The sequence below is a fragment of the Melozone crissalis genome, unplaced genomic scaffold, assembly GCF_028551555.1.
Source record: "Melozone crissalis strain CALT ecotype California unplaced genomic scaffold, PUWL_Pcris_2 ptg000027l_1, whole genome shotgun sequence".
Lineage (NCBI taxonomy): Eukaryota > Metazoa > Chordata > Aves > Passeriformes > Passerellidae > Melozone > Melozone crissalis.
The window spans coordinates 45,495,448-45,518,151 of NW_026535805.1; the positions used below are offsets into that span (position 1 = coordinate 45,495,448).

The window sequence follows — 22,704 nt, forward strand, 5'->3', positions numbered from 1 at the left end:
TTTGGGAAACTCCATTGTGGCCATACGTGGTAGACCATGTGAAAAATGGAAACTCTGCTCATAATGTAGAGGGGGGACTCATAATAGGCTACTGATTAATTACTTGGAAGTGTTAATGCAAATTCTATCACACCATTTTTGCCATTCATACAGCTTTCCACTGCAAGCTTGCTTCTTTCTGTTTTGTTTTTTTAATTATTGTGTTTTATCATCTTCTATTATCTCTCCCCTTGATTTTTTCTACTCTTAAATTTTTATTAACCAAGGGACCTGATTTGAGATGCCTGCCTTTAGGCACTGCTGTTTGTTGCTGATGATGCGACAGCCTCTATAAGGAATCACAGCCGCATTTGCATATCAAATAAAAATCCTAACTAACTCCTGCCATTTGTCTACTGCAAATTGACAGATATGTCAATTCACTGGAAGTGAATTCTCTACAAAAGGAAGATTTGTCAAACCTTTACTTGAGAGTCAGTGGTTCAGAGAGAACAGATCTGGCTGACCACAGTCTCTGCAGACAAAATACTTTGGCCACATTTTAACAAACGTGTACCACAAGGAATTGTCAGCATCTTCCTTTGGAGATCTCTCTATTTCCCCTGTGTGCAGTGCTTCCCCCTGGCTTTGTATTCCACAGCAATAGCTGATCAATTCTTATTTTGAACTCACTGCAGAAACTTATTTTTTTTCCTCTAGTTTTAAATTCATACCATGCAAGTGTTAACATGTCTTTTATCAATCAAAGCAGTTTACACACACAAAACACCGGAGGAGGAGTGACAAAAGAGTGGAACTTCTCACCCATGTCTCAACTAAACCATTGCCCAGCCCTGCACAAGTTGTTATTTCTTACCAACAAAAAAAACCACTTTGCAAATTATGCAATCCAACAGGAATCAATGCTGTTTTGTGCCAACGGACACCTAGGAAGGAAATAAATTAAGATCCCAAAAGCTGATAAGAAAAAATTCCTACACAACTGGAAGCTGAAATGCAGACTGAAAAAAATGTCCAAGGTGATCTGCTAAATACAGATTTTGACACAGGATCATTCAAAGTTACAAGGCAATACAGGACATGGGATTCTATCTACCTAGATTGCACTTTCATTTGGGGTCACCTGAGCATGCCTCTAAACAAAATGTTGATGTTCCTTGTATAGTTAATGGAAGATAAGTAGCTTATTTTGTCCCTGACAGATTTCTTTATGAGGAAAATTTCATTTTGTGGGAGTCTTTGGACTAAACTACCTTTTTTCCAAGAATGAGACAACGAAGAAAGGTATTTCATTTGGAGGACATACACTCTCTTTGCCATTTCCTCAGCAGTAATGGTTAAATGTACACTCAGATTTAACTCCACAGGAAAGCAGATCACCTCTGGTTTGCAAAGGTCTCTTGGTAAAGTGTTTAAAGAAACTAGACATGAGTGAACCATCAATAAGACCTTCTTACACAGAACAGGGACACATCTCCTGTTAAAATCAGACTGAGTGATCAGTGTAACCTTTTCCACACGGAAAAATGTTTTCCATTGAGAGATGTGTCTAATTCGCTGTGCTCCTGTTTTGCTACCTCAGAAACGGGATGATGATTATTTTCTCAATTTCATAGTGTGTTTTGAAGTTTGTGGACAAAAGAGCTACGCTCACCACCAGAAGCACACACTCACAGGCCACTTGCAAAATACCTTTCTTTAGAGGGACCTGATCCAGCTAGCAATGTGATTAAGTGTTTTCTTCAGTACAATGCTTTGAGACCTTTGCTGTTGTCTTTCACATTGATATTTATCTTCCAAATTTTTCTTGGAACCCAACACTGCTAATAGCTCAGCAGGACATTCCCCAGACGCAATTTAAGATTATAAAATCCAAACTCCCCCTAAAATCCCATTTTAATATTCTAAATAAAATCCTGAAGCCTCTTGCATGCTCTTTCAAACATGACTTAATCAAAAAACTTGACAAATACATACATCAATAAACATAACAGAAACAATATAATAACAGGGATATGACCAAAGCTTATTGCAAAGTGTTTTCCAAGTAATGCTAAATGGTAGTTCTTATGATGCTTGACAAACTTTAATTTCCCAAACAGAACAGGAAAATAATAAAAAGACATGAACAAAATACTGTCAGGTTACAATTTTGTCAGTTAATGTGCTTAGGCTTGGCTGTGACTGTGATTAAATAATACAAAGAGCATTCCATGCAAGGTACTGAGTTAAAACATTTGAGAGCGACATTAAAGTGAACCTGCTCCTCCACATATCAGTGACCTCTTGAGGTCCCTTTTATTCTTCTTGTCTTTAATTCTGTTTTCAGTTTGTGACTAGGCATAGCATGTTTATAGAGTGCAAAACATCTTCTTAAATATGCTATACAGCAAATTTACATTTCTGTAAAGACATCTCAAACTATTTTACAACTCATAACTATTGGGAGGGAGTCTGTGTATTTGTTGGAGCTTAGTGGGTCTGATTACCTGTCTCTATAAAGCCAAGAGTCTATTGACATCTCCAATTACAAGTAGGTTTTGGTCATGGAAGTTTCCATAATTTTTCCATATATTTTTAAACATTTGTGTCTTGGAAAAGTCATTATGTAAGAGGATATTTTTAGATCTTATCAAAAGCCCAAAGCTATCAATTTTTACACTTTTTTTTTTTAATTCTCCTTTTTTTTTTTTTTTACATAGTTGGACAGGTATATCCAGTTTCTCCACTAAGTTCCTAATATTGCAGGATATTTTTATATGCATATCAGCATGCATAATTACAACAAGTTTTTATTCTACCCAATACACAAGAAAGGTAAGAAATTAAGAGGAGTTCCTCCCAAGCATGTGCATTCTGGTTTTAGCACTTCAATTCTGCTATAAAAATTAGACAGCAATTCCTATGATAATAAAGATTGAAAAAAGTTTTCAGTCCAAATTCATCTAATAAAAATTGAACTACCTATAAAGATTTTCTACAAGAAAGGTGGAACCTTTATGTACCCTGATACATAAAAGAGAAATGCCTCCAAAGAATAGTGAGAGCAGGTAAAATATATTTATTTCTTTTACCCATTTCCATATTCTTTTTCAACGTCACAATCGCAATTACCACTGTCAGAATTTGATTCAGTGAAATAAAAGCTGCAGGCAAGATGACCTGTAGCCCAACTCTTCAAGAGAGAGGATCTTATTGAAAAAGCAATTTTGTTCTTACTGAAAGATGAAGTCCCAGTTACACAAAATTATAATATATCCTACTTTCACTTTCTGGAAAAAATGTATTCATACTCATTACCTGAAATTGAAATCAGACATCAGAAAATATTAAATAAATTACAGTTAAGTGCACAAATAAAGGATTTTCAAACAAAAATTTATAAGCTTCAAAACAAATTTCAAGCTTCATACAGTGGAACAGATTTGCATTTTGTGATTACACAGGTGGTGTACTCTGAAATCAGCATTCTGCTGTCTTACACTAGTCCGGCCCATGTATGTAAAAGGATCCGTGAAGATTTTGATCACCCTGTGTCACAGCTTGTATAAATGTGGAGTACTGACTAAATCCTGAAGCCCTTATAAGGAAAACATTTCTACTGATGTTTTAGTTTTATCTGATAAGAATTTTTAAATCATAACCATGGCAATATACTATTCTACTAACCAGAAGTGTGGAAATATATAACATACATTCAAAAATGGCACTTATGCGAATACTGGAGACACATCTCACTTTTACAGCATGATTTTACAAGGAATGTGAAAAATGAAACTGAATAAAAGAGTACATAAGAACTGATCATTTTTTCAAGTCTCTCAAACCACAGAAGTAGTATTAGGACAGTTTTACTACTGACAACTTTTAGAACAGACTGATAAGAAGTTCAGGCTCCATATCTTTCCTCTCTGCATTTCCTAACACATACCATGAAAACAGAATTAGGAAAGCAGAAAGGCAATGAGTTGTTCAGATAAGTTCATGCAGGCTGATGGCATATTAGGGCATGCACTATTTATCAGTGCTGCTAATGACCTGTGAAGTAGGAAAGCTTTATCTGTGATTGGCCTGGGCTAATCAAGGGTGATGCTGGAAGAGTCAGGGTCGTCCCAGCCCTGAGAAACGCTGGAGCTGCCACCACAGGAGTTACAGCTCAACTCGAGACGACAGACTTTCAAGTTCTCACTCTCTGCTCTTAACCCATCTCAGCCTACCAATTCTTACAGCTGTAATCATCCTGGATGAGAAAAGGTGACCTGCAATCAGTAACTTGGAAACTTCACCTATCACTGGAGTGATGGAAGAAATGTTTTAAACTCTAGCACTGGGGAGGGAGGGTTGCTGTGAACTATCACCTCCAGTGTGGTCAGTGTTTTCATAACTAATCCCTGCACTGCCTGAACATGCTCTTACAATGCCTTTAGTTATTCAGATGTCTTGCTGGGCACCCTGTGTGTCTTCCCGCTCTGACTGTCAATCTAAGTCCTAATAAGAAATTACATTCTCACCTCAGCACGCCACTGGCTGCACACACATCAGCCAGCACACAGAGATGACACAGCCCCTATGTTTCAGCAGATTTACCCCATCCCTAGTGAAAACTGTTGCCCTTTTGAGGTAAAATGTATTTCTCTATTATGGCACATGTTCAGTATATACAGTTACACTACAACAAAAACAAAGGTGTCCCAAACTATAGGCTGAGATGTTTGACTAAAACTTATTCATATTAATCTTGGCTTGGAGTGGGATGCTGTTGATCTATGGAAAGTTCTACTATATTAATAATGACAGTGTCTCAATATACAATCTATAATATATCTAAGTACATTGAATAGGTATGATTTCTTGTATAAACTGTCAATGAAATATACTTATCTAACAATGTCACCTTGTATGCTTGTCAGAGATTGGTAAAAATATATATATATGTATCCAGTCTCCCAGTGCACAGGATTCAGTGACTAACCTCTGCTGCCAGGCTTTAATTTCAGGTACTGGTTATTCCACTGTAGTTAGAGGACTAATGTCTCACTCCAAGGGAGAATAGAGTTCTGGAAAGATCCTTGATGTGCACCCAAAATGCAAGAGAAGTAACTCCAATGTGTCCCACATGACAACACCCAGATTAGGGTACCATCCAGGTTACTTGTGTAAATGAAAAGCTAGGGATGAAACCTCAGAGACCCATACAGCTAAATGACAAAGCTATCCAAGAGTTGGTTCCAGTTCACCTGTGATCCTTCTCACAATGCACATTGTTTATGCTAAATACCAATCCTAGACCCCAGTGTTATTTGAGAAACCAATTCCCACAGTTAGGAAACATTGCACTGATTTCAGCATCTCCCAAGCACTTATAGTCCCTCTTTATCTTAGCACACTATGTGATCACTGCAGAAAGAAATCCAGTAGTCAATATACTAGCTGGCTTCCCATGGGAAGGACAACTCTTAATTGCCTTTGATGTTTTTCTTTGCTCAGTATGTTTCTCTCCGTGCATGTGTGTGCGCATGTGAGAACACACACGTTTTCTTCTCTTTTTTATGGTGCACTTCACTGACATATTTAATAGTCACTCATTTCCATAGCACTTGTTTATCATAACTTACAAAGTAAAATTGGAGGATTATATTGTATTTACAACAAGTTGGCACTTACAGAATAAATTATTGATTCCTTTTTTTTTATTATTTTATTTTATTTTCTTTTTTTCTCCACTTCTTTTTCACCAAAGGGCTTCCAGAATTCAGGCAGAATAGTAACACCTGCTGCCAATATGCTACATTAACATGAGTAAATAGGGTTCCAGCTGTTACACTCTTTCCCAGTGATTTTCTTGTTGCTGAGAGGCAGTGCCTTCCACCTCAGTTCATGTCCAATGCTCAAAAACTGTTAGTCAAGTGAAAGCAAGGGCTGCATGTTTTCTTCCTCATTCTTATCCATGCGTTTCAGCACCCCAGGATCCACAACTGACTGAGACCTGCAGAGGGACAACATGTTTATGTGACATTTCTAGATCAAGACAAATGAGGGTAAACCTCAGCTTTCTTTTGTTTATTTTAATTTCTGTCAGGGTTTAAAAACAAGGGTACAGCATTACCCAAGCATCTGATCATTGCAAATCATCAGGAAATACCCTCATAGAGGCATAACAGGGCTCAGTGCTGATCTGTAAATATGGGAGCAAAATGTGGAATTAAGTGGATTCTCTCTTCAGTGAAATTGTGAAGCAGGGAGTATCCTCCATCCACAAGAGCAAACTAAGCTGTCCTCTGTAGTGACTCAAGCACTGACTGTCTCTCCAGAAGGTTATACAGCAGTGGGCTGGCAAAGAAGGCACAATTCAGCCACCCAGCTGGCAAATCACACATTGCAATTAGCAGGATGTGTTAGCTGGAAGCACAGGTTGCTCCTTTTCTGAATAGCATCTTAATTCAACAGCACAAGATCCTAAGTCAAACCTAGGAATGGTGCCATGGTTAGCAGGATTTCTGAAGCAGCACAAATGTGTCAAACTCACTTTTCATCTCAACTAAACAGGGCAGGGCAAATTCACTGATGATTGTAAAATTTCTCTAGATTCTCTGATTCAGTCCAGAAGCATAACATGATACCAGTGCCCTGCAACAGCCATATGTAAGAGGCAAAGAGGAAAACTGAGTCTCCAGCAAAATCAAAATGTTCCATTGAAAACAAAGCCTGGAGTGTTAAGATGGGGTCTCACATTAGCCATGGCTCAGCTCATCCAAAAGCAGGCACTTTTGGATGAGCTGAGTAACTGCAACCCTGGTTAGATGTTTCCTTTAGTGAGAAAAATCTCAAGCAGGAAATGCCTCCTTCTCTTTCCTTCTGTAAAATTTGAGATGATTAAAGAGCATGTGTGCATCTCTATAATGTAGGCATTTATTTTTGATCAGTGGAAGCACACTGAGCCTGCAGCATTGCCACAGATTTGCTCATTTAGAGGGCTACAGTGCAGAGAAAAACCTTTACGAATTCTAAACTTTCCTAAGATAAGCATATGGATTCAGTTCCCCCCTCTTATAAACTGGCATCCTCCAGTGAAACCAATGAATGAGGCTGATGAGGTCTTTCTAAAAAAAATTTAAAGAAAGGTTGCAGAAATACAAGAAAAACATCTGACTTAAAGCTCAGCTGAAAACTTTAGACACAAGAATATTTTCTAATAATATTTATCCCATTCTCATACTAATATTAAATCAAGAAAATTAGCTTGAAAAATATTATCATCTCTCTTGTGATAAGCATAATTTAAACTTTTTAAATTAGAGTGTACAATAATACTTATCCTGAACACTAGTCAGTTCCTCAGGCAGAAAACTAAACCAGTGAATTAAAAATGCTTTTTTAAAAATCTTCACAAGGTACTGTGCTAATGCAAAGCTGATTGAAAATTTGCTGGTGGAAAGCTGCACTCATGGAAAATCCAGTTCATCATGATAAAAATTGCTGGGGAAGCAAATTAACTTCAAAGGTTTGCCAACTAAGTGCTGAAACTGAGCCTTTTCCTTGCCTGCCAGTGACTGAGCAGACAGGGTTTCCAGTTCTCATCTGGGGAGAGCTGAAGGGCAGCTGGAATGGCTGCAAACCTGGCCTCCAGCTCCCTGTGAGGATACTTTGGCCACAAATTCCCAGAGCCTCCAAAGCCCCCAGTGCCAAGGCAGGTGTGAAATCCAACTGCACAAATCCTGATCTATGGTTTGTAAACTCAGACGCCCAAAAGCCTTGAAGAAGGAGATATAGTATGCACTCAGCTTTAAACAGAAATTTACTGTCATGCTTCATCAGCAGCAATTCACAAATGAAGGTATGTGAAAGGAAAAACATTTGTTTAAGTCTATAGCTCCTTCTCTTCTGCCTACATCTCCCAGATAAATTTGCAGACATTACTGAATTACATTCTGAGAAAACACAGTGGGCCTGAGTTATACTACAGAGTCCCATTGCAGAGGTGAGGAACCAAACCACAGCTCCTCTGCAAAGTTTATCAACACAGACACCTGCCCTGCTGGGTTAGGTGAGAGGAGGATGCAGGTCCCCAGCTGGGTGCCTCCGGATGACAGCCATGGGTGAACACAGCCACGGGCTCAACCTGACCGCTGAGGCTGCTGCAATGGTGCCAGGTGACAAAAACAAGTTCTCCCCAGAGGTCTGTGCTAGAGGTGGCATTAATTCTTCCTTATATCCATTATCCTTCCCCCAGTCAACCTTTCTTTCAAGGTGAGGTCATCCAATTCACTAAAAATTCAAGGAGATCTGGAGGAATGTCAGTGGTTTACATTGGGGGCAAAAAGAAATGGGGGTTAAGAAAGATATGAATTCTTAGTAGCAGTTTGGTTTTAGAAAGACATCCTTTCAGGAAGTAAACTAATTTTAAAATGGTAAGCCAAATTAAACAAGATAATTGTTGGAGAGCTGCTAGATGCTTGTGAAATTTGTTCTAAGCTAAGCACTTTTCATTGCCTTAGTCAACTTTTTTTTATATGTTAAAAATGTTATGGACTAACATATACCGGCTGTGGGTTTAAACTGAGAGAAACAACCCATCAGTTGCTGAATACAAGTTAAATTTAATGTTTAATGAAATAGAGTTTATCTGTTTTATTCTAACTTTTCTATTCCTGCCTTAGCAGAGTCTGTGCACTTGGTACACTGAAGTCTTGGGACTTTCTGTCAGCCTTAGTATTAGCACAGTAAGTCTACTTAGTACTTTTTATGTCCAGCAGCAGGGAACAAGGATTCCAGCAGATGCTGGAGGCATGCTAACTGAGAAAGAATACATAGAAGGTGAAGAAATTTTAGCATATTATATAGATACAGATTTCAACATGTTTGTTTTCTGCACTAGGTCTCCTACTGTGTTAGTTCAACCAGAATGAAAGAATATCAATTTGAAGCTTACAATGAAGTGTAATACTGTATGAAAAGATTTTTCAAGAACAAGTTAAATGAGAATAAAAATTATTTGAGAAAGAATGAAGAATCTGGTCAACTCACTGCTTTTTCACTTAATTATATTCTTGCCCAGGACAATCTGGAAAACTCTGCTACAAACAGGATACTTCAAAAGGACTTGTCACAGGCCTTCTCATATTTTATTTTGTTGCACCCTTGGATGAAGTTATTTACTCTCACAACATTTTACAGCAGAAAGACTTCTGCATTTCAGTTCCTTAATTCCATCCTTCTGTCTAAGACAGCTTGTCTGTTGTCTCATAATTCTTGTATTATGTGCAAATCATACATAAGTGCATTGTTCACCTTTCCCCTCTCCTGGCTCTTTTTCTCTGTCCCATTTTCTCCATTAATTTTGTTAGTTACACATTTCTAGCTTCCTATATCTGGGCATTGGGGATTTTGGAGGCTCTGGGAATTTATGGCCAAAGCTCCCTCATTGGGAATTTGAGACCAGGTTTGCAGCCATTCCAGCAGCCCTGTCATACAGTTTCAGAACCTTTTTTAACTTCTTATCCTAGCTCATTCCTATCCAGTTTGTTGCTATTTCCCACTTTCAATAAAGTGGAGGCTTTTTCAACACAAAATCCTTAAACTTTATTGGGGTTTTTTTTCTTTTTTTTTTTAATTTCCTATAGCAATCTTATGTTTTCTCTTCTGTTTCCACAAAAATAACTCCCTTTTAAACCACACTGTCCTTCCCAGTCTAGGCAATATTTTCCAGCCAAAATAATCTTCCTGGCTGAGAAATCTGAAAATATTTTATCCTGCTTGATCTTCTTCCAGAGTTTCTTTCCCTTCTGTATCACATCCTATCTCCTGAAACTGGGTTCTCAGCCTAGCATATCCTAACTTAATTTTAATGACTTTATATATTGGTTTCTGCCTTGTTTGTTATTTTCTGGTCCATTGCTAGGCCTGTCCCTTATAAGCTGCACTCTGACTTTTGCTGCCCTTTCTGCTACCTTTTCTATCATAGTTGTAATCTTTACCCTTTTCTCTCCTACTGCCCTGGCAAGCTTGGATCAGATTCACTCCTTCCAAGTTAATGACCTCACTGCTTCCACAGCTACTGAAGAGGTAACCAAGCTCTTCCTTTACTCTATTATAAATGGTAAAATGCAGCAAGCAATTACACTGCACCTTCTCAAAGAAAAAAATATCAGAATGCCAGAGTCTTTACCAGACTTGAAATAACAATTGGCACTGATTTTGATCCTGGTTCTCCTCAAATTTTCTCAGGCATGCAGTCACTGTGACTGATGGTTCAGATGCCATAAATGTCCTGGCATCTACAGGCTGGTAGATAGGATACCAGGCAGTGGGCTATGAGATAGAGGAAGATAAGAGCTAACATCACCACCCAGAAAGACAATTGACCCAAATTTACCCTCTGCACAGAGGCTCACTCCAGCTAGCATTGTTTCTCTAATAAGTATTGTAGGCTGAGGTGAGGTAGCAGCTTATTACAAAGACAGCACTGTGAACACAACCTATATGGCACCACAGAAAAAAATCAACTGCACTGAGTTCACAACTCATATGTGTAATAATCACAGCCATGATCTCTCATCAACACAGATCTTTTTAAGAAAGGGGAAAAAAACCAAAGTGTCTTCAATTGTCTTCCTATATGATAGACTGAACTACCTACAGCTTCATAAAGGATGAAGAAGGCAAATGTTAACCTTATGTCAATACTAGAAGACAACAGTACCTTTAACTCACCTTTTCATGGACTTGGGAGAGAGGTCCTTTTCTATGTCCTTTGCAGGAGTGTTGTAGGAGTCTGCATTGCATTCACTGTCATCATCGTACTCATGGTCGAGCAGTGTTCGTGCCCACGTGCCCATGTCATAGGGGGGCAACATTCCCCCAAACTCTGAAGGCAGGATCTCAGGGTGTATGAGCTGATGCAGGCTGTTGAGGTTGTTACCATGCAGGAATATCTGTATGTAGGCATGCAGGTAAAAACACAGGGGTATCACCAAAAATCATCAAAGCCCAAATGACATCATCATTATTTGAAGGATGCTGTACAATTTAAACATTCTGGTTGTGTTGGGCTAGCAGAGGAAGGTACACATCATCTCTGCCTTAAGCATGGTCATACTATGTTCATAAATCTCCAAAGTGGTTAAAGCATAAATAACTTAAAATGTATGCAGGGAAAGGGTAAGAACTGGTGTCTGGTAACTAGATGGACAGAATATTAGATTAGCAAGACAAACTGCCTTGTTAATCTCTTGCCAATTGTTCTCCCTAATCCTGTGAATTAAGTGAATAAATTAAGATGATAACAAATGAATAAAAATTATATTCACCATATACAACAAGGAATATATGTTGACTTTCAGCATGTAGCCATGAGTTCTATAAATAAGATAAATTGTGCAGTGTAATGATAACAGTGCTGGAAATATTTTCCTCCTTAATCTAGTCTTACCAGTAGCTGCCATTTATACTTGACAATACATGAAGTAAGTAATAATAGCCAACCAGTGTGACAACACTGAGGGAATAGGTGATGGACTATTTGATATTTTCCATCAATGTTTTGGTAGACTGATATTCTTATATACTTTACACTTATATATCTGTATATGAATATGGTGTGATATGAATACTCATATTTATGTTTAACTTTAGTGTTTCCCCTCAGAGATCTTTCATGTTCCACTTCACCTTGCAGGGACTCCTCTGGGCAGGTATACCCTTAGCATGATTTATAAGAGTTAAATTCAAAAGGCAGAAAGACAAAGACCAAATATATGCTTGTCTTTTATTGCTTACTTCAGACCACCTTCCAGTCAGCTGTGGACTCAGGAAAGTTAATATGACCGTGCAAAACCAGTGATTTTCTTCCACCTCAGAAAGGAATTTATCCTTTTGTGAAAGAACATTCATTAATGGTGAAAGTTATTTGCTTTATGGTACCTTTAAAGCTAAGTGTTTCACTTCTTAGCAGTTGTTTTTATATATGCCTAGTACTGCATTTATATGACTTTAACTATCACTTGCAAATCTATATGAAAAATTAAAAAAACACATACTAATTCAGGATAAAAACAACAGATAAATAATAAGCCTGATAAAAAAATATAAAGAGAATTCTTTTGGTTTGAAGGGTTTTTTTCCCAATCGTTTGTTCTGCATCTAATAATTTTTTTAAGGTTGATTTTAAATTTTATGTGCTGGTCATAACTTTCACATTTTGACACTAAGTTTAGAAATGTAAGTCAATATTTAACCACCTGACTACTTTTTATAGGTATTTGGTATTGACAAAAAACAGTTGTAAAAAGTCAGCATTTCTGAAAATATATGCCATTGATTCAGATGTCTAAATAAAAATTTAGATGCTAACTGATAAGCCTCCATGTTCAACAGCCTTGTCACTTATTTTTAATGCTGTAACCCTCCCATGAGCTGCACTTTACTCGCTAGTTATGCATATGCAGCACTTGAGTTGAAAAGGCCTCAGACAGATCTGGCACTACAATGTTCTCTGAAGAAGCTGCAGTCAACTGAGTGCAACTGAATCCTGCAAAATGGGGCTTCATTTGCATATTTATAACAGATATTACATAAAAGGCTTTGTGATCTATAGTTCAAAATCTGTAAATACCAGAGGCCTCTCAAGCATAATCTGTCAGTAAAAAAACAGCTCAACACCAAGGATCATTGTGGCCTTGCAGAGTGTGTTTGAGGAGAAAAAATACAGAGCTGCTTAAGGAGCTGATTCCATTGAAAAAAAAAAAAAAATCATGTTCTTTGTAGTGCCGTTGTACACGATGTTGATTGTGTTTTCCTGGATGACAAATTTCCTGTTACAGAAATAATATCATTCTATACGCTATCACCACCAAGCTCTAATTTAATTGCACTGATGCAAATGGTATAAATTCAGTAACATCTCGGAGGCTGCTCATGCTTATGCACAGATGCATGCACACAAATTCCCTTTTATTGGTTTTCATTCAAATTAGTATTTGCAAACTAATACTAGTAGATGCCAGCTGGGTATTTTAGCTCATGCTAATGTCAAGCAAAGCACACTAGGAAAGGACTTTGTAGTCACTAACTCTGTTTTTAAAAGAAAGACACAAATAATTTTAACAGAAATTGAACAGAACTGAATTGAATACAATCTTAATAGAAACTGTAATGTTGTCAGTATTTTTTTATATAACTCCCAGGAGCAAGCATACGCTTACGTTTTAAAATACATTTAAGTGCACTGCTTGACTGTGTCCTTAAAGGATAAGATTGTATAAGTTCCTAAGACAGTTGAAGGTACCCTGTACAACACAAATATATTTAAACATTTTCCACCAATGGCAAGCTGATATCTCATGTTAATCTACTTTATTAGAGTATGATGCATCTGCTGATGACGACTGCCAGGAAATGGACAATTAAAAAGAAGAATACCCTTTTTCGTGTCTTCTCCTTCAGAAAGGGCCGGATAACTGTGTAGAGGGCATGGATATACCACGGCTGATTGACGAAATGTATTCCTCCAAACCGAGCTGGAAAGCTGTCCTGTGTGCCACAAAAGAAATACACAAAATTTGAGTTGATTCTTAACATATGTAGCACATGCATCTAATACCCTTTTTTGTTCTGAATGCCTTCATCTTAATAATAAGCCTTAAACAAGAAGAAAGATTATTCAAAACTGCATCCTCTCAGTTGAGTTCCAACTTTCCACACCACGGAGCAACACACCTTGGACAGGGTAAGTGTGGAGGAAGTGTGCTGAGACAGCTTTGCTATTCAAATAAAGGCACAGCATTTCTAATCTCCAGAAATGCTTTAAACATTTATGATTTGCCCATAATCCATCTATACAACATATTTTTCTCTTTTCCACTTCTATGGATTTTATTCATTTTTAATAGTAACAATCTCAACTCTTCCAATGTCATTGAAGAGTGCTAAAAATGTCCCTTGTCTCCTCCTTAAAAAGAAAGTGTAAATCTAAGCTACTATTCAGAATGTCTCAAATATTATCCATATTTCATAAAACTGAGGCTGCATTAAACATTATGCACAAACCGTTATGCAATATCCATGACAGTAATTCTTGTTACCTAGTCAGAGGCCTTCTGGGAACTCAAATGTAAGGATAGCATATCTGTATTGAAGCAATGGCTTTTCTTTTTTACTTGCTGAAAATCACAAGGGGTAGATAACTCACTAGGAAAAGATTCTGATATGCATTTTCAATTTCTAAGTCGAGGAAATACGCCACAGGGTTTGGCAGTTTCAGGAGGGCAGCCACTCTGTCTTGGAATACAATTGCTAAGTTCCTTGTGTTGTCCTCATTTTGTCTTTGCCTGGTTGATCATATGCACAAACAATGCAGTAAGTCAGCTCCTATGTTTCCTACAGTTGCACCACTGAGGAAGGAGGAAAGAGGTGCAAACAGGTGCCGTTGATGCACGCTCCCTTTTGTTTTCATGGCTTATGTCAGAACCTTCTCAGTGAAGAACGTTCTCCTAGTTATACAGACTCCCTAAATTAATGGCTTTCATCTGAAGCTTAATTCAACAGGAGACACAGCATAGGCAGCCATGGCAGTCTCTTAGATCACAACCAGGTTCCTCACTGCAGCAGCAGCAGCTCCTGTTTGACCATACAGGTAACAAACAAGGACATCCTTTCCAGCTACACCTCCTCCTCTTCCTCCTCCTATGTGGATGCAATAAAGGCATCTTCAGGACTGTGCCACTGGGATGAACGACTCAAAAGGAGGCAATCAAATGGTCTGACATTGTGCTTTGTGCTAACAGACCTATTTTGCCTCCCCTGGAGACAAGAGAGGAGGCCCTATAGAAGCACCCAGCAGCCTCGATGTAATCTGCAAAGCACCACTTGAAGCATAGGGTAATACAGCACACACTAACAAAATGGCCAAGAAAAGAATTATAAACTATTCCAGCCAATCAAGAACTGTCACAAAAGAAAAGCAGAAACTGCAGGAAGGAAATCTTCCATATTCCAGATAGGAATATACTTTGAAAAAGTGCAACTGTCTGCATATCCACAGAACCTCTTTAGCTCTGCGAATGTGTTTAGCCCTGTGGGAATAACAAAGTAAAGAGTCACTTACTCCTCCCCAAGGATCCATCCACATCCTGTCAGGCATGCCTAACCCAGGGGCTCTTTACAGCAAGGTACACCTTGCCTTCCAATTGTAACAGCTTGCTGGATTTTCCATCAAGGAGGCAGCACCTTGACAATAATTTACAGGGAGGATGACAACCACAACACACGCTATTCACATCTGGCTGGCCAGAGCACAAGTCAATACAATCAATGGTCTGTTTTGCAGCTTTTCTCCTGAAACTTTTGATTAACAGCAGCTCTGAAAGAAAACAATCCTATCAAAAGATTGCTGCAGAAGCCTCATTCTGCTAAATGCACAATTCCTGTCAGCACTAACTAAATGTCAAAGAGGATGGTTGGTAATTTGACACATAATTCACCCTGTTCCGTATTGTAAATCCCCAAACACCATTCTGAGGATGCAGCTATGATGTGCAGAAGGCAGTAAATTATGTTTGTATCATAGTGATCCAACAAATCCATTTGGGATGGATAAATCACCAGATGACACCTTAACCTTTAGTTACAGGTGATAAAATTCATCTAAAGAAGGTCGTGTTTATTTGGATTATCACAGCTGGCTCTCTAGTAAAGAAAACAGATGCTCCATGCTGCATACCATGCACAAAAGAGCACACACTTAGAGCTGCAGAAATCTCAGCAGAGCTGAGAGTCACACAGAAACTGAGGATAATTTGTGAAGAAGAACATTCAATGGGCAAACTGGCATGCACAGACGCAGATTCAGAGCAGACTGCCAACGGCATTTGTATTCTAATGTGGCCTCGGAATGCTCTGTATCTTTTTAAAGATACAAAATTTCCAGCAGACAAAAAAGATTATCCTTAAAAACTACCACTTTGACACATCTACCATCTTTTTCTGCATCTTGGAAACCATTTACATGGAGGATCACAAATATATGTGGAATGATCCTCAAACAGATGATGCCACTTGATCTTAAAAGCCAGTTTACTTCAGTGTTTCTCAGAAATTCTGAAAGCATTTTCTGGAACTAAAGAAGATGGGTATTTATCAGTCTCTGTGACTGAACCAAGGTGCCCAGATTCAGAAGCAGTTCCTAAGGTGTAATTAGGACCCCCAAAAATTTGTGCCAAAAACCAGAAAGGGTGATTTGGTCAGAATGATCCTGCTTTGTACACAGTGCTTAAACTAGTATTCAAAAGCTACTGAAAGTAGATCCAAAAGCAAATCTCAAAAGCATCTGCTGAAAAATAAAAAAGCAGAATAAGCAACTACATCTGCTGGAGAAACAGGTGCCAGAAGGTTGTCTTGCTCTTCTCAGATGTACCTGATTTCCACATGGGGATTTGCCAGACAGATGGTCATCCTTACATAAAGAGCAGGTAGGAATTTCTTTCAAATCAGTGATTCTTCTGGGGATTTATGTAGATTAGGTTACAAACACAGTGGCAGTCACAACTGCCTCTGCAGACACACTGTACTTCAACAGATGAGCCTGTAACCCATGAATCACATGAATTCTAAGTAAAAGGAATCTCTTGCCAGAAAACAGTAAGAAATGGAGATCAGCTGTAAAGTGAGCTGTGCTTCTGACTGGAAAAGAAATAAATCTGATGGGGTATTACCAAACTGCAAAAAAGAACTAATTATGTCTACACAGTGGGTGGATTTTTCTTCACATTCACTGTAACCTCTGCTTCAGCAGAACAGAACTTTTTCTTTTCTCTGGTGAGCACAGCTTGTGACATGGTCATGCCACAGACTCAGACAAGCAGGCAGTTATTATCAGAGACCACAGGCCCTGTGACATGAGGCTTGCAAGTGACAATTAACAGCCAAGGAAGAGGCACACCCCTACACTATGCTCTGCAGCACTGGGGGACTACCAGTGCACTTGCAGCATCACAGAACCATCCCTCACTGGGTTTGCAACTCTTGTGAAATGGTTCTGTGCACTCACAGCACACCAATTCTACCCTCTCTGCCAAACATAATTTATACAAACTATCTCAACAAGTTTTCTCTCCAAGGGCCCAGCTGCTATTGCCTGCTACCACCCTTGGCACATACAAAGAAGCCAGGTTCCCACTTGCCAGCCACCACATTCCACCCTGTGCTGGGCTCAGCCATCACCTGAGCCAGCTCTCAGGGTTTCACCGAGGGTCCCCTGCTCCACTCTGGCTTTAAGGAACTCTTACAGCACAGGCAGTAACAGCAAAACCAGTATAGGACATTTTCAACAGTACTTATGCGAATAAAGTGCCAAATTCCTACTGAAAACCAATGTAAGTCTTAATGGTATCAGGACTGTTGTCATAAAAATGACCCATCTTTACCAAATGCAAAAGATCAAAGAACTTCTTAAAGGCCGCAGCATTCTTCACTCCTTGAGCATAACATCGACATTTAAATCTCTGAAGTCTAGTTTAAATGAAGCAGCCCTCCTAGGTGAACCCAGTACTGTAACCAAATTTGTTTGCACAGCTTTTGGAAGTGTAGTCTCAGAAACTGCTGAGTCCACTGTGTGCCCAAAGGTGCTTTGGCAGCCCATTGTCATCAGAGCCTTAAAAGTAAGCTGCACATCTACAGCAAACAGACTGTCTGGACACACCTTGCCACATATGAACACCGAGAGTCTGCCTGGGCATGTGTGCTCTGGGGTTATTTTTGAGGGTTTGCTGTCCTTTTTTGCAGTGAAACTGTTTTTGCAGACAGTCTAGAGACATCCTTCAAAGGACAGTCTAGACAAACATAATGAATATGCTCACACCCTTTACTTAAGGCTGAGCATGAGCGCTCTGATGAATTCAGGCTTTGCATCTGCAGACAACAAGAGGTTACAAAGTCAAAACTCCAACAGCTGTATCCTCATAACAAAAATTGCAAGTTCAAAGAAAGCATACAAAACTGCTAATATCTTAACTGTGACGTAAGACTTACTCCTCAAGATAATACATTAGTCCTCTTTTAGCTTTTCCGCTAAGTCAGGTGCTTCAGGGAGAAAAAAAGATACTACCAAAATAGTATCTTCATAATGGAAAGCTCCACTAGAAAGAAACTGAAACAGTCTCTCTTCTACAAAACGCATCACAACTAAACTTCATTTTTAGCATGTTAAAGAGGAAACTATGGAAACTCATGGAAAGAAAAGAATCTGAGAAGGAATAGTTCACGACCTTATCCAAGAGGTGAACTACCAGAGGAACCAAGAGTCACCGTCATCTACATCAGGAAAGGACACCCATCTTCCTACCAAACTGCAACTTCCTCCAAAGGTAGGAAAGAAAAAGGCATTCCTAATACCAAATTTCCTGCCAGCATCCATCCATGACATGAGGACATGCAACGCCTCAAACAAACAAACAATGTCAAGACTGATCACCTACGCTCAAGGCACGACTGGAACCAGTGGTGAGATTGGATGATTAGGAGACTGGAAAGTGAATATTTGGCATCTGAAAGAATTTGGGTTGGATTTTTTTAAGGAAACAGATGCTAAACACACCAGGAAGAATAAATAACAGGTGAGAAAATAGCCTTTCAAAACCAAGGAGAGAAAGCTGACCAGGAACACAACTAGATTGGAAGCTGGTAGACAGCTTTGAATCACCAAACATGCAACAAGACTGGCACCCTAACTCATTTTGAGAAAATTAGTAAATTCTCAAGAAGCTAAGCTTCAACTTGTCTAACAACAGGAGACATTCCTTCTGTACCTCTCTGTTAAGGTGCTTTTAAGATTCAGATCCAAAAAAGAAGTCTCGGGTTGTGAAATTTTGCTTGACCCTGGAACAGCTACACTAGTGATTTCCCTCTGTAAGACTAACATGCTGTTTTCTCCTAGTCTGAGCTTTTCATTTTTATTACACAATGTTGAGCCATTTCTAAGACAAACAAAAAGTGCCCAAATAAATTTTTGTTACTGTGTTCAACCAAAAGGACAGTACCTAAAGGCAAATTGCATCATTCAGTGATATTCCTACAAAATAAGATTTAATTATCTAGAACTGGATGCTGTCATTTGGCTAAGAAGCTTCCAATGAAGCAATTTGACTTTTGGCAGTCCTTTTCATTTCTATTAGTCATTTTATCTTACAACTCATATAGAAATATGTTAAGTTGAATGAAAAGAGAAGAGAGGTGGTATCCATCCAGTGAGAACATTGCTTTTTTTATTGAAGTATCTGTTTTAATTTCAAATAGTGTTCCACCTTTCATTTCAACATGCTACTAATAAAAATTATATATTGTTTAAATTAATTAGGTGGGATTTAAAATTCATTTGACTGTATGTGTCTGCATGCTTATATATAAATATAATAAAATTTAAAACCTACATAGATGTTGTGCTTTCACTCTTTGGATAAAGGGATTATATCACTCCAATTTTTAATTAGGTGGGCTTGATAAAGAAAGTATTTTATGCAAAACCTTCAATTTAATTAGAAGTTACTTTATTTCTTTACAAATTACCTTCAAGAGGTTTTGACCTTATTTAAGTGTTAATTAGAAATTGGAAATTCTTTTAGAAATGTTTCTTCATTTTGACAGGGGACTTGGGGTTTTAAACATTGGTCCTTGCCCTATTTGTTTATTTTAAACCTTGAAGATTAAGGCTTTAATTTTAAAGAAGAAATTAAAAATGCTGTTTTTCAAGGACAATACTGTTTTCAACGATCAGCACTGCCTCTTTTCTAACACTTAATTTGGAATGTGAGATATTAAAAACAGGGAAAGGAACTCAAAAAATTTCACAGCTTGATGCTATTTTCCAAATAAGCAAAGCCAGAAAGAGAGTAAGAAGGAGGGTAGAAGTAGGTTCTTCTGCTCTGTTTTCTACCCTGTGATGAAAATTATTCTTTACAATAGACAATTATCAGATGGTGATTTCTTCTATGCAAATTCCCATAGGGAAAAAAAAAAAAAAAAGTCTGTTTTCCAGGCAGCTTGTGAGTGTCTTATTAGATTAAGATTACAGACAAAGAGAAAAAAACACTATACTGCAAATTGCTGTGAATAAATACAGTAGCAATACTTTCATAATACTGGTGGAATAAAAATAATGTGGAAAATTACTGTCCATAAAGGATTCCATACTCCAAGCTCCTGAAGGCAGAACTCTTTGGCCAGAGACTGCACAGCAAGAGCTGAAATGCCACACCAGCATCTCAGCTTGTACCACCCCCGTTCCGAAGTTGCCCTCTTTTTGTCAGTGACACTGTCCAAACAGCCCCTGGTCTCTGCCAAACTGCTGACCACAGGATTACTGTCACGATGCTTTTCATCAAGCAGAAAGCTTCCCACAGGCCTGAGGACACTTCAAAGAGGAGCATTAGTAGCTATCAGATACCACCTCCCTTCCTTGTACCTGACCACTTTCAAATATGAGCAGGTTAAACAGCACCAGGGAACAAAGGGATATTTTAGGATAATGTTAAGATAGGGATTGAAAGAAACAAGGCAAGGCAGAAACCATACAAATAAGATAAAAGTGAGGAGCGGAAGAAATTAAATAAAAAAGCAATTCAAGGAGAGATATCAAGATCCTACTATGATCCACAAGAGAAAACCATTCATCTTGTTGGTTCTCTAGACCCTTTTCAAAATTTTCACAGGAAGGTAGGGAAAGAGAAATAGAAAGTATTCCTGCATGGAGGACCCATGTTTTACAGTCACAGGTCAAGACTGATTTTAGGTGCAAACTGAACTCAAACAGGGTAAATAAACACCAAATCCTATATCTTCTATGTAATTTCATATATCATTCCAGCTAACAATTTCCTAAGACCAGACCCAGCCTAAGGATTTTCAGTTCCGGATTCACTTCTGTCAAAATCTGCAAGAAGCTAATCTGAACCTGTCCAAGCAATGGGGCACACAGGTCTGCTGATGAATAAGGTGAAGAAAGATCCTGCACAGAGGCAAAAATGCATGTTTTCAAATAGCACTGCATAGCTATCCAGTGCCAGTAAGTTACTGAGTTAAAACATACCATTTCTCCTACCATAATATTCACTTTTTCTCCCCTAGAAATGGAGAATTTCTAAACTAGTGCCTACAAATTTATTATTCAAAGCTACTCCAAAAATGCAACTCTCAGTTTCAGACAAGATGCATTAAAATTGGATTAGCCCTTTGTAAGTTTCAATTTACAACAATACAATAAACTGAAAACTATAGTGTTTCAAGAGTTATTTAATGAGCCATGTGTTTCCTCATACTATGAGGAATCAATCTCCATCACTGCAGTAAGCACTAAGAGCCATAATCATCTTAGCCATCCAATTTTAATCTGTCACTCCATGCAAATGACAGTCCTGAGAATTGAACTGAACCGTAAAATTGGAGTGATACTGATTTGAGAAAAATCAGCTGAGGACAGCCACTGAGATCTGGAATGCAGCATAATTAAGCTTTAAATTACTGAAGAAATTGAATAACTGACTTGAGATCCATTAATAAGTATTATATTTTATTAAGAGTAGAGGTATCATGAACTATGGAGCATACATAGTTTCAAGAGGTCAGTTCCCCACAGGAAAAATCTAATTTGAGTTCCAAAAAGAGTTCCAATATCTTTGTCATAGTACAGAATGAAGATTTATTTCAGCCTTTCAGCTTTAAAGAAAGCCTTAGTCTGAACTGCTCAGCTACACTTTATCTTTACAAAGGTGCTTTAAAAAATATTACTTCCTGCATGCTAACTCCAGCTTCCCTCTTCTTCTGCACTCCTGAATGACTGCTGGTGGTGCACACATGCAATGTGTGCCTGGGAATCCAGGGAGTTCCAATATTGTTTGAGGGAGAACTTTCATTCAAGTTATTACTCTAGAGGACCATAAATCATTGTTGTTGAATTCTAACTTCAGAAATTAGCCCCCTGTCTTTGTCAACCCATACAAGCATGGGTGTCTCTGGAGGACAGAGACGCCCTTTTTATGGAGGAAATCTTCCAGTAAAACCAGAGATTCACAACAACTGGGAAAATAAATAGTTACATGTTTTACCATACATATCTAGGACAAGGCTAATGTGTTTGCTGAGCTATCAGGATATGCCAGTAATGAAGAAATGTGATGGTTGTATCTCTCTTAAAATCACACTCTGGAAACTCTTGAAAATTCATGTGCAAGGAATTGGGAGATCAAAACCAGAAATGCAGATGTCTTCTTGCTAAGATAAAAGTGGAACCCATGTGAATGTATTCCCAGCAAGAGACAACAACAGCAGCTTACATCACATGGATACCCACAGAGAAAAGAACTCAAATCTGAAACTGTCTGGAATGCGGGGTCTGGGCTGCACTTCCCAGTACACAGCAGACAGAGACACGCTGGACACAGTCCAGAAGAGGGCCAGGAAGATTACTCAGGGATTGGAGCATCTCTCCTATGGACAGAGACAGAGAGCTGGGAATGTCCAGCCTGGAGGAGAGAAAACTCTAGGGAATCCCAGCAATGTACATAAACACCTGAAGGGAGGGTACAAGAAGCTGGAGCAGGCTCTTTTCAGTGGTGCCCAATGACAGGATCAGAGGCCATGGGAACAAACTGAAACACAGAAGGATCCTTCTGAATATAAGGAAACCATATAAGAGCACACAGTTCTAAACAACACTGATGA

The 22,704-nt window shown here is 38.5% G+C and overlaps 1 protein-coding gene across 1 annotated transcript in view; it reads right to left on the bottom strand.

The window, feature by feature from the left end:
* Positions 1 to 1,923: 1,923 nt before the first annotated feature.
* CLVS2 (clavesin 2) overlaps positions 1,924 to 22,704 on the bottom strand; it is a 52,099-nt gene continuing 31,318 nt past the window's right edge. The window contains exons 3-5 of the mRNA XM_054279452.1: positions 13,417 to 13,527; positions 10,711 to 10,931; positions 1,924 to 5,986 (exon numbers count right to left, since the gene is read on the bottom strand). Of these exons, the coding sequence (XP_054135427.1) occupies positions 5,899 to 5,986; positions 10,711 to 10,931; positions 13,417 to 13,527 (420 nt within the window). The 3' untranslated portion in view covers positions 1,924 to 5,898. The remainder of the gene's footprint in view (positions 5,987 to 10,710; positions 10,932 to 13,416; positions 13,528 to 22,704) is intronic.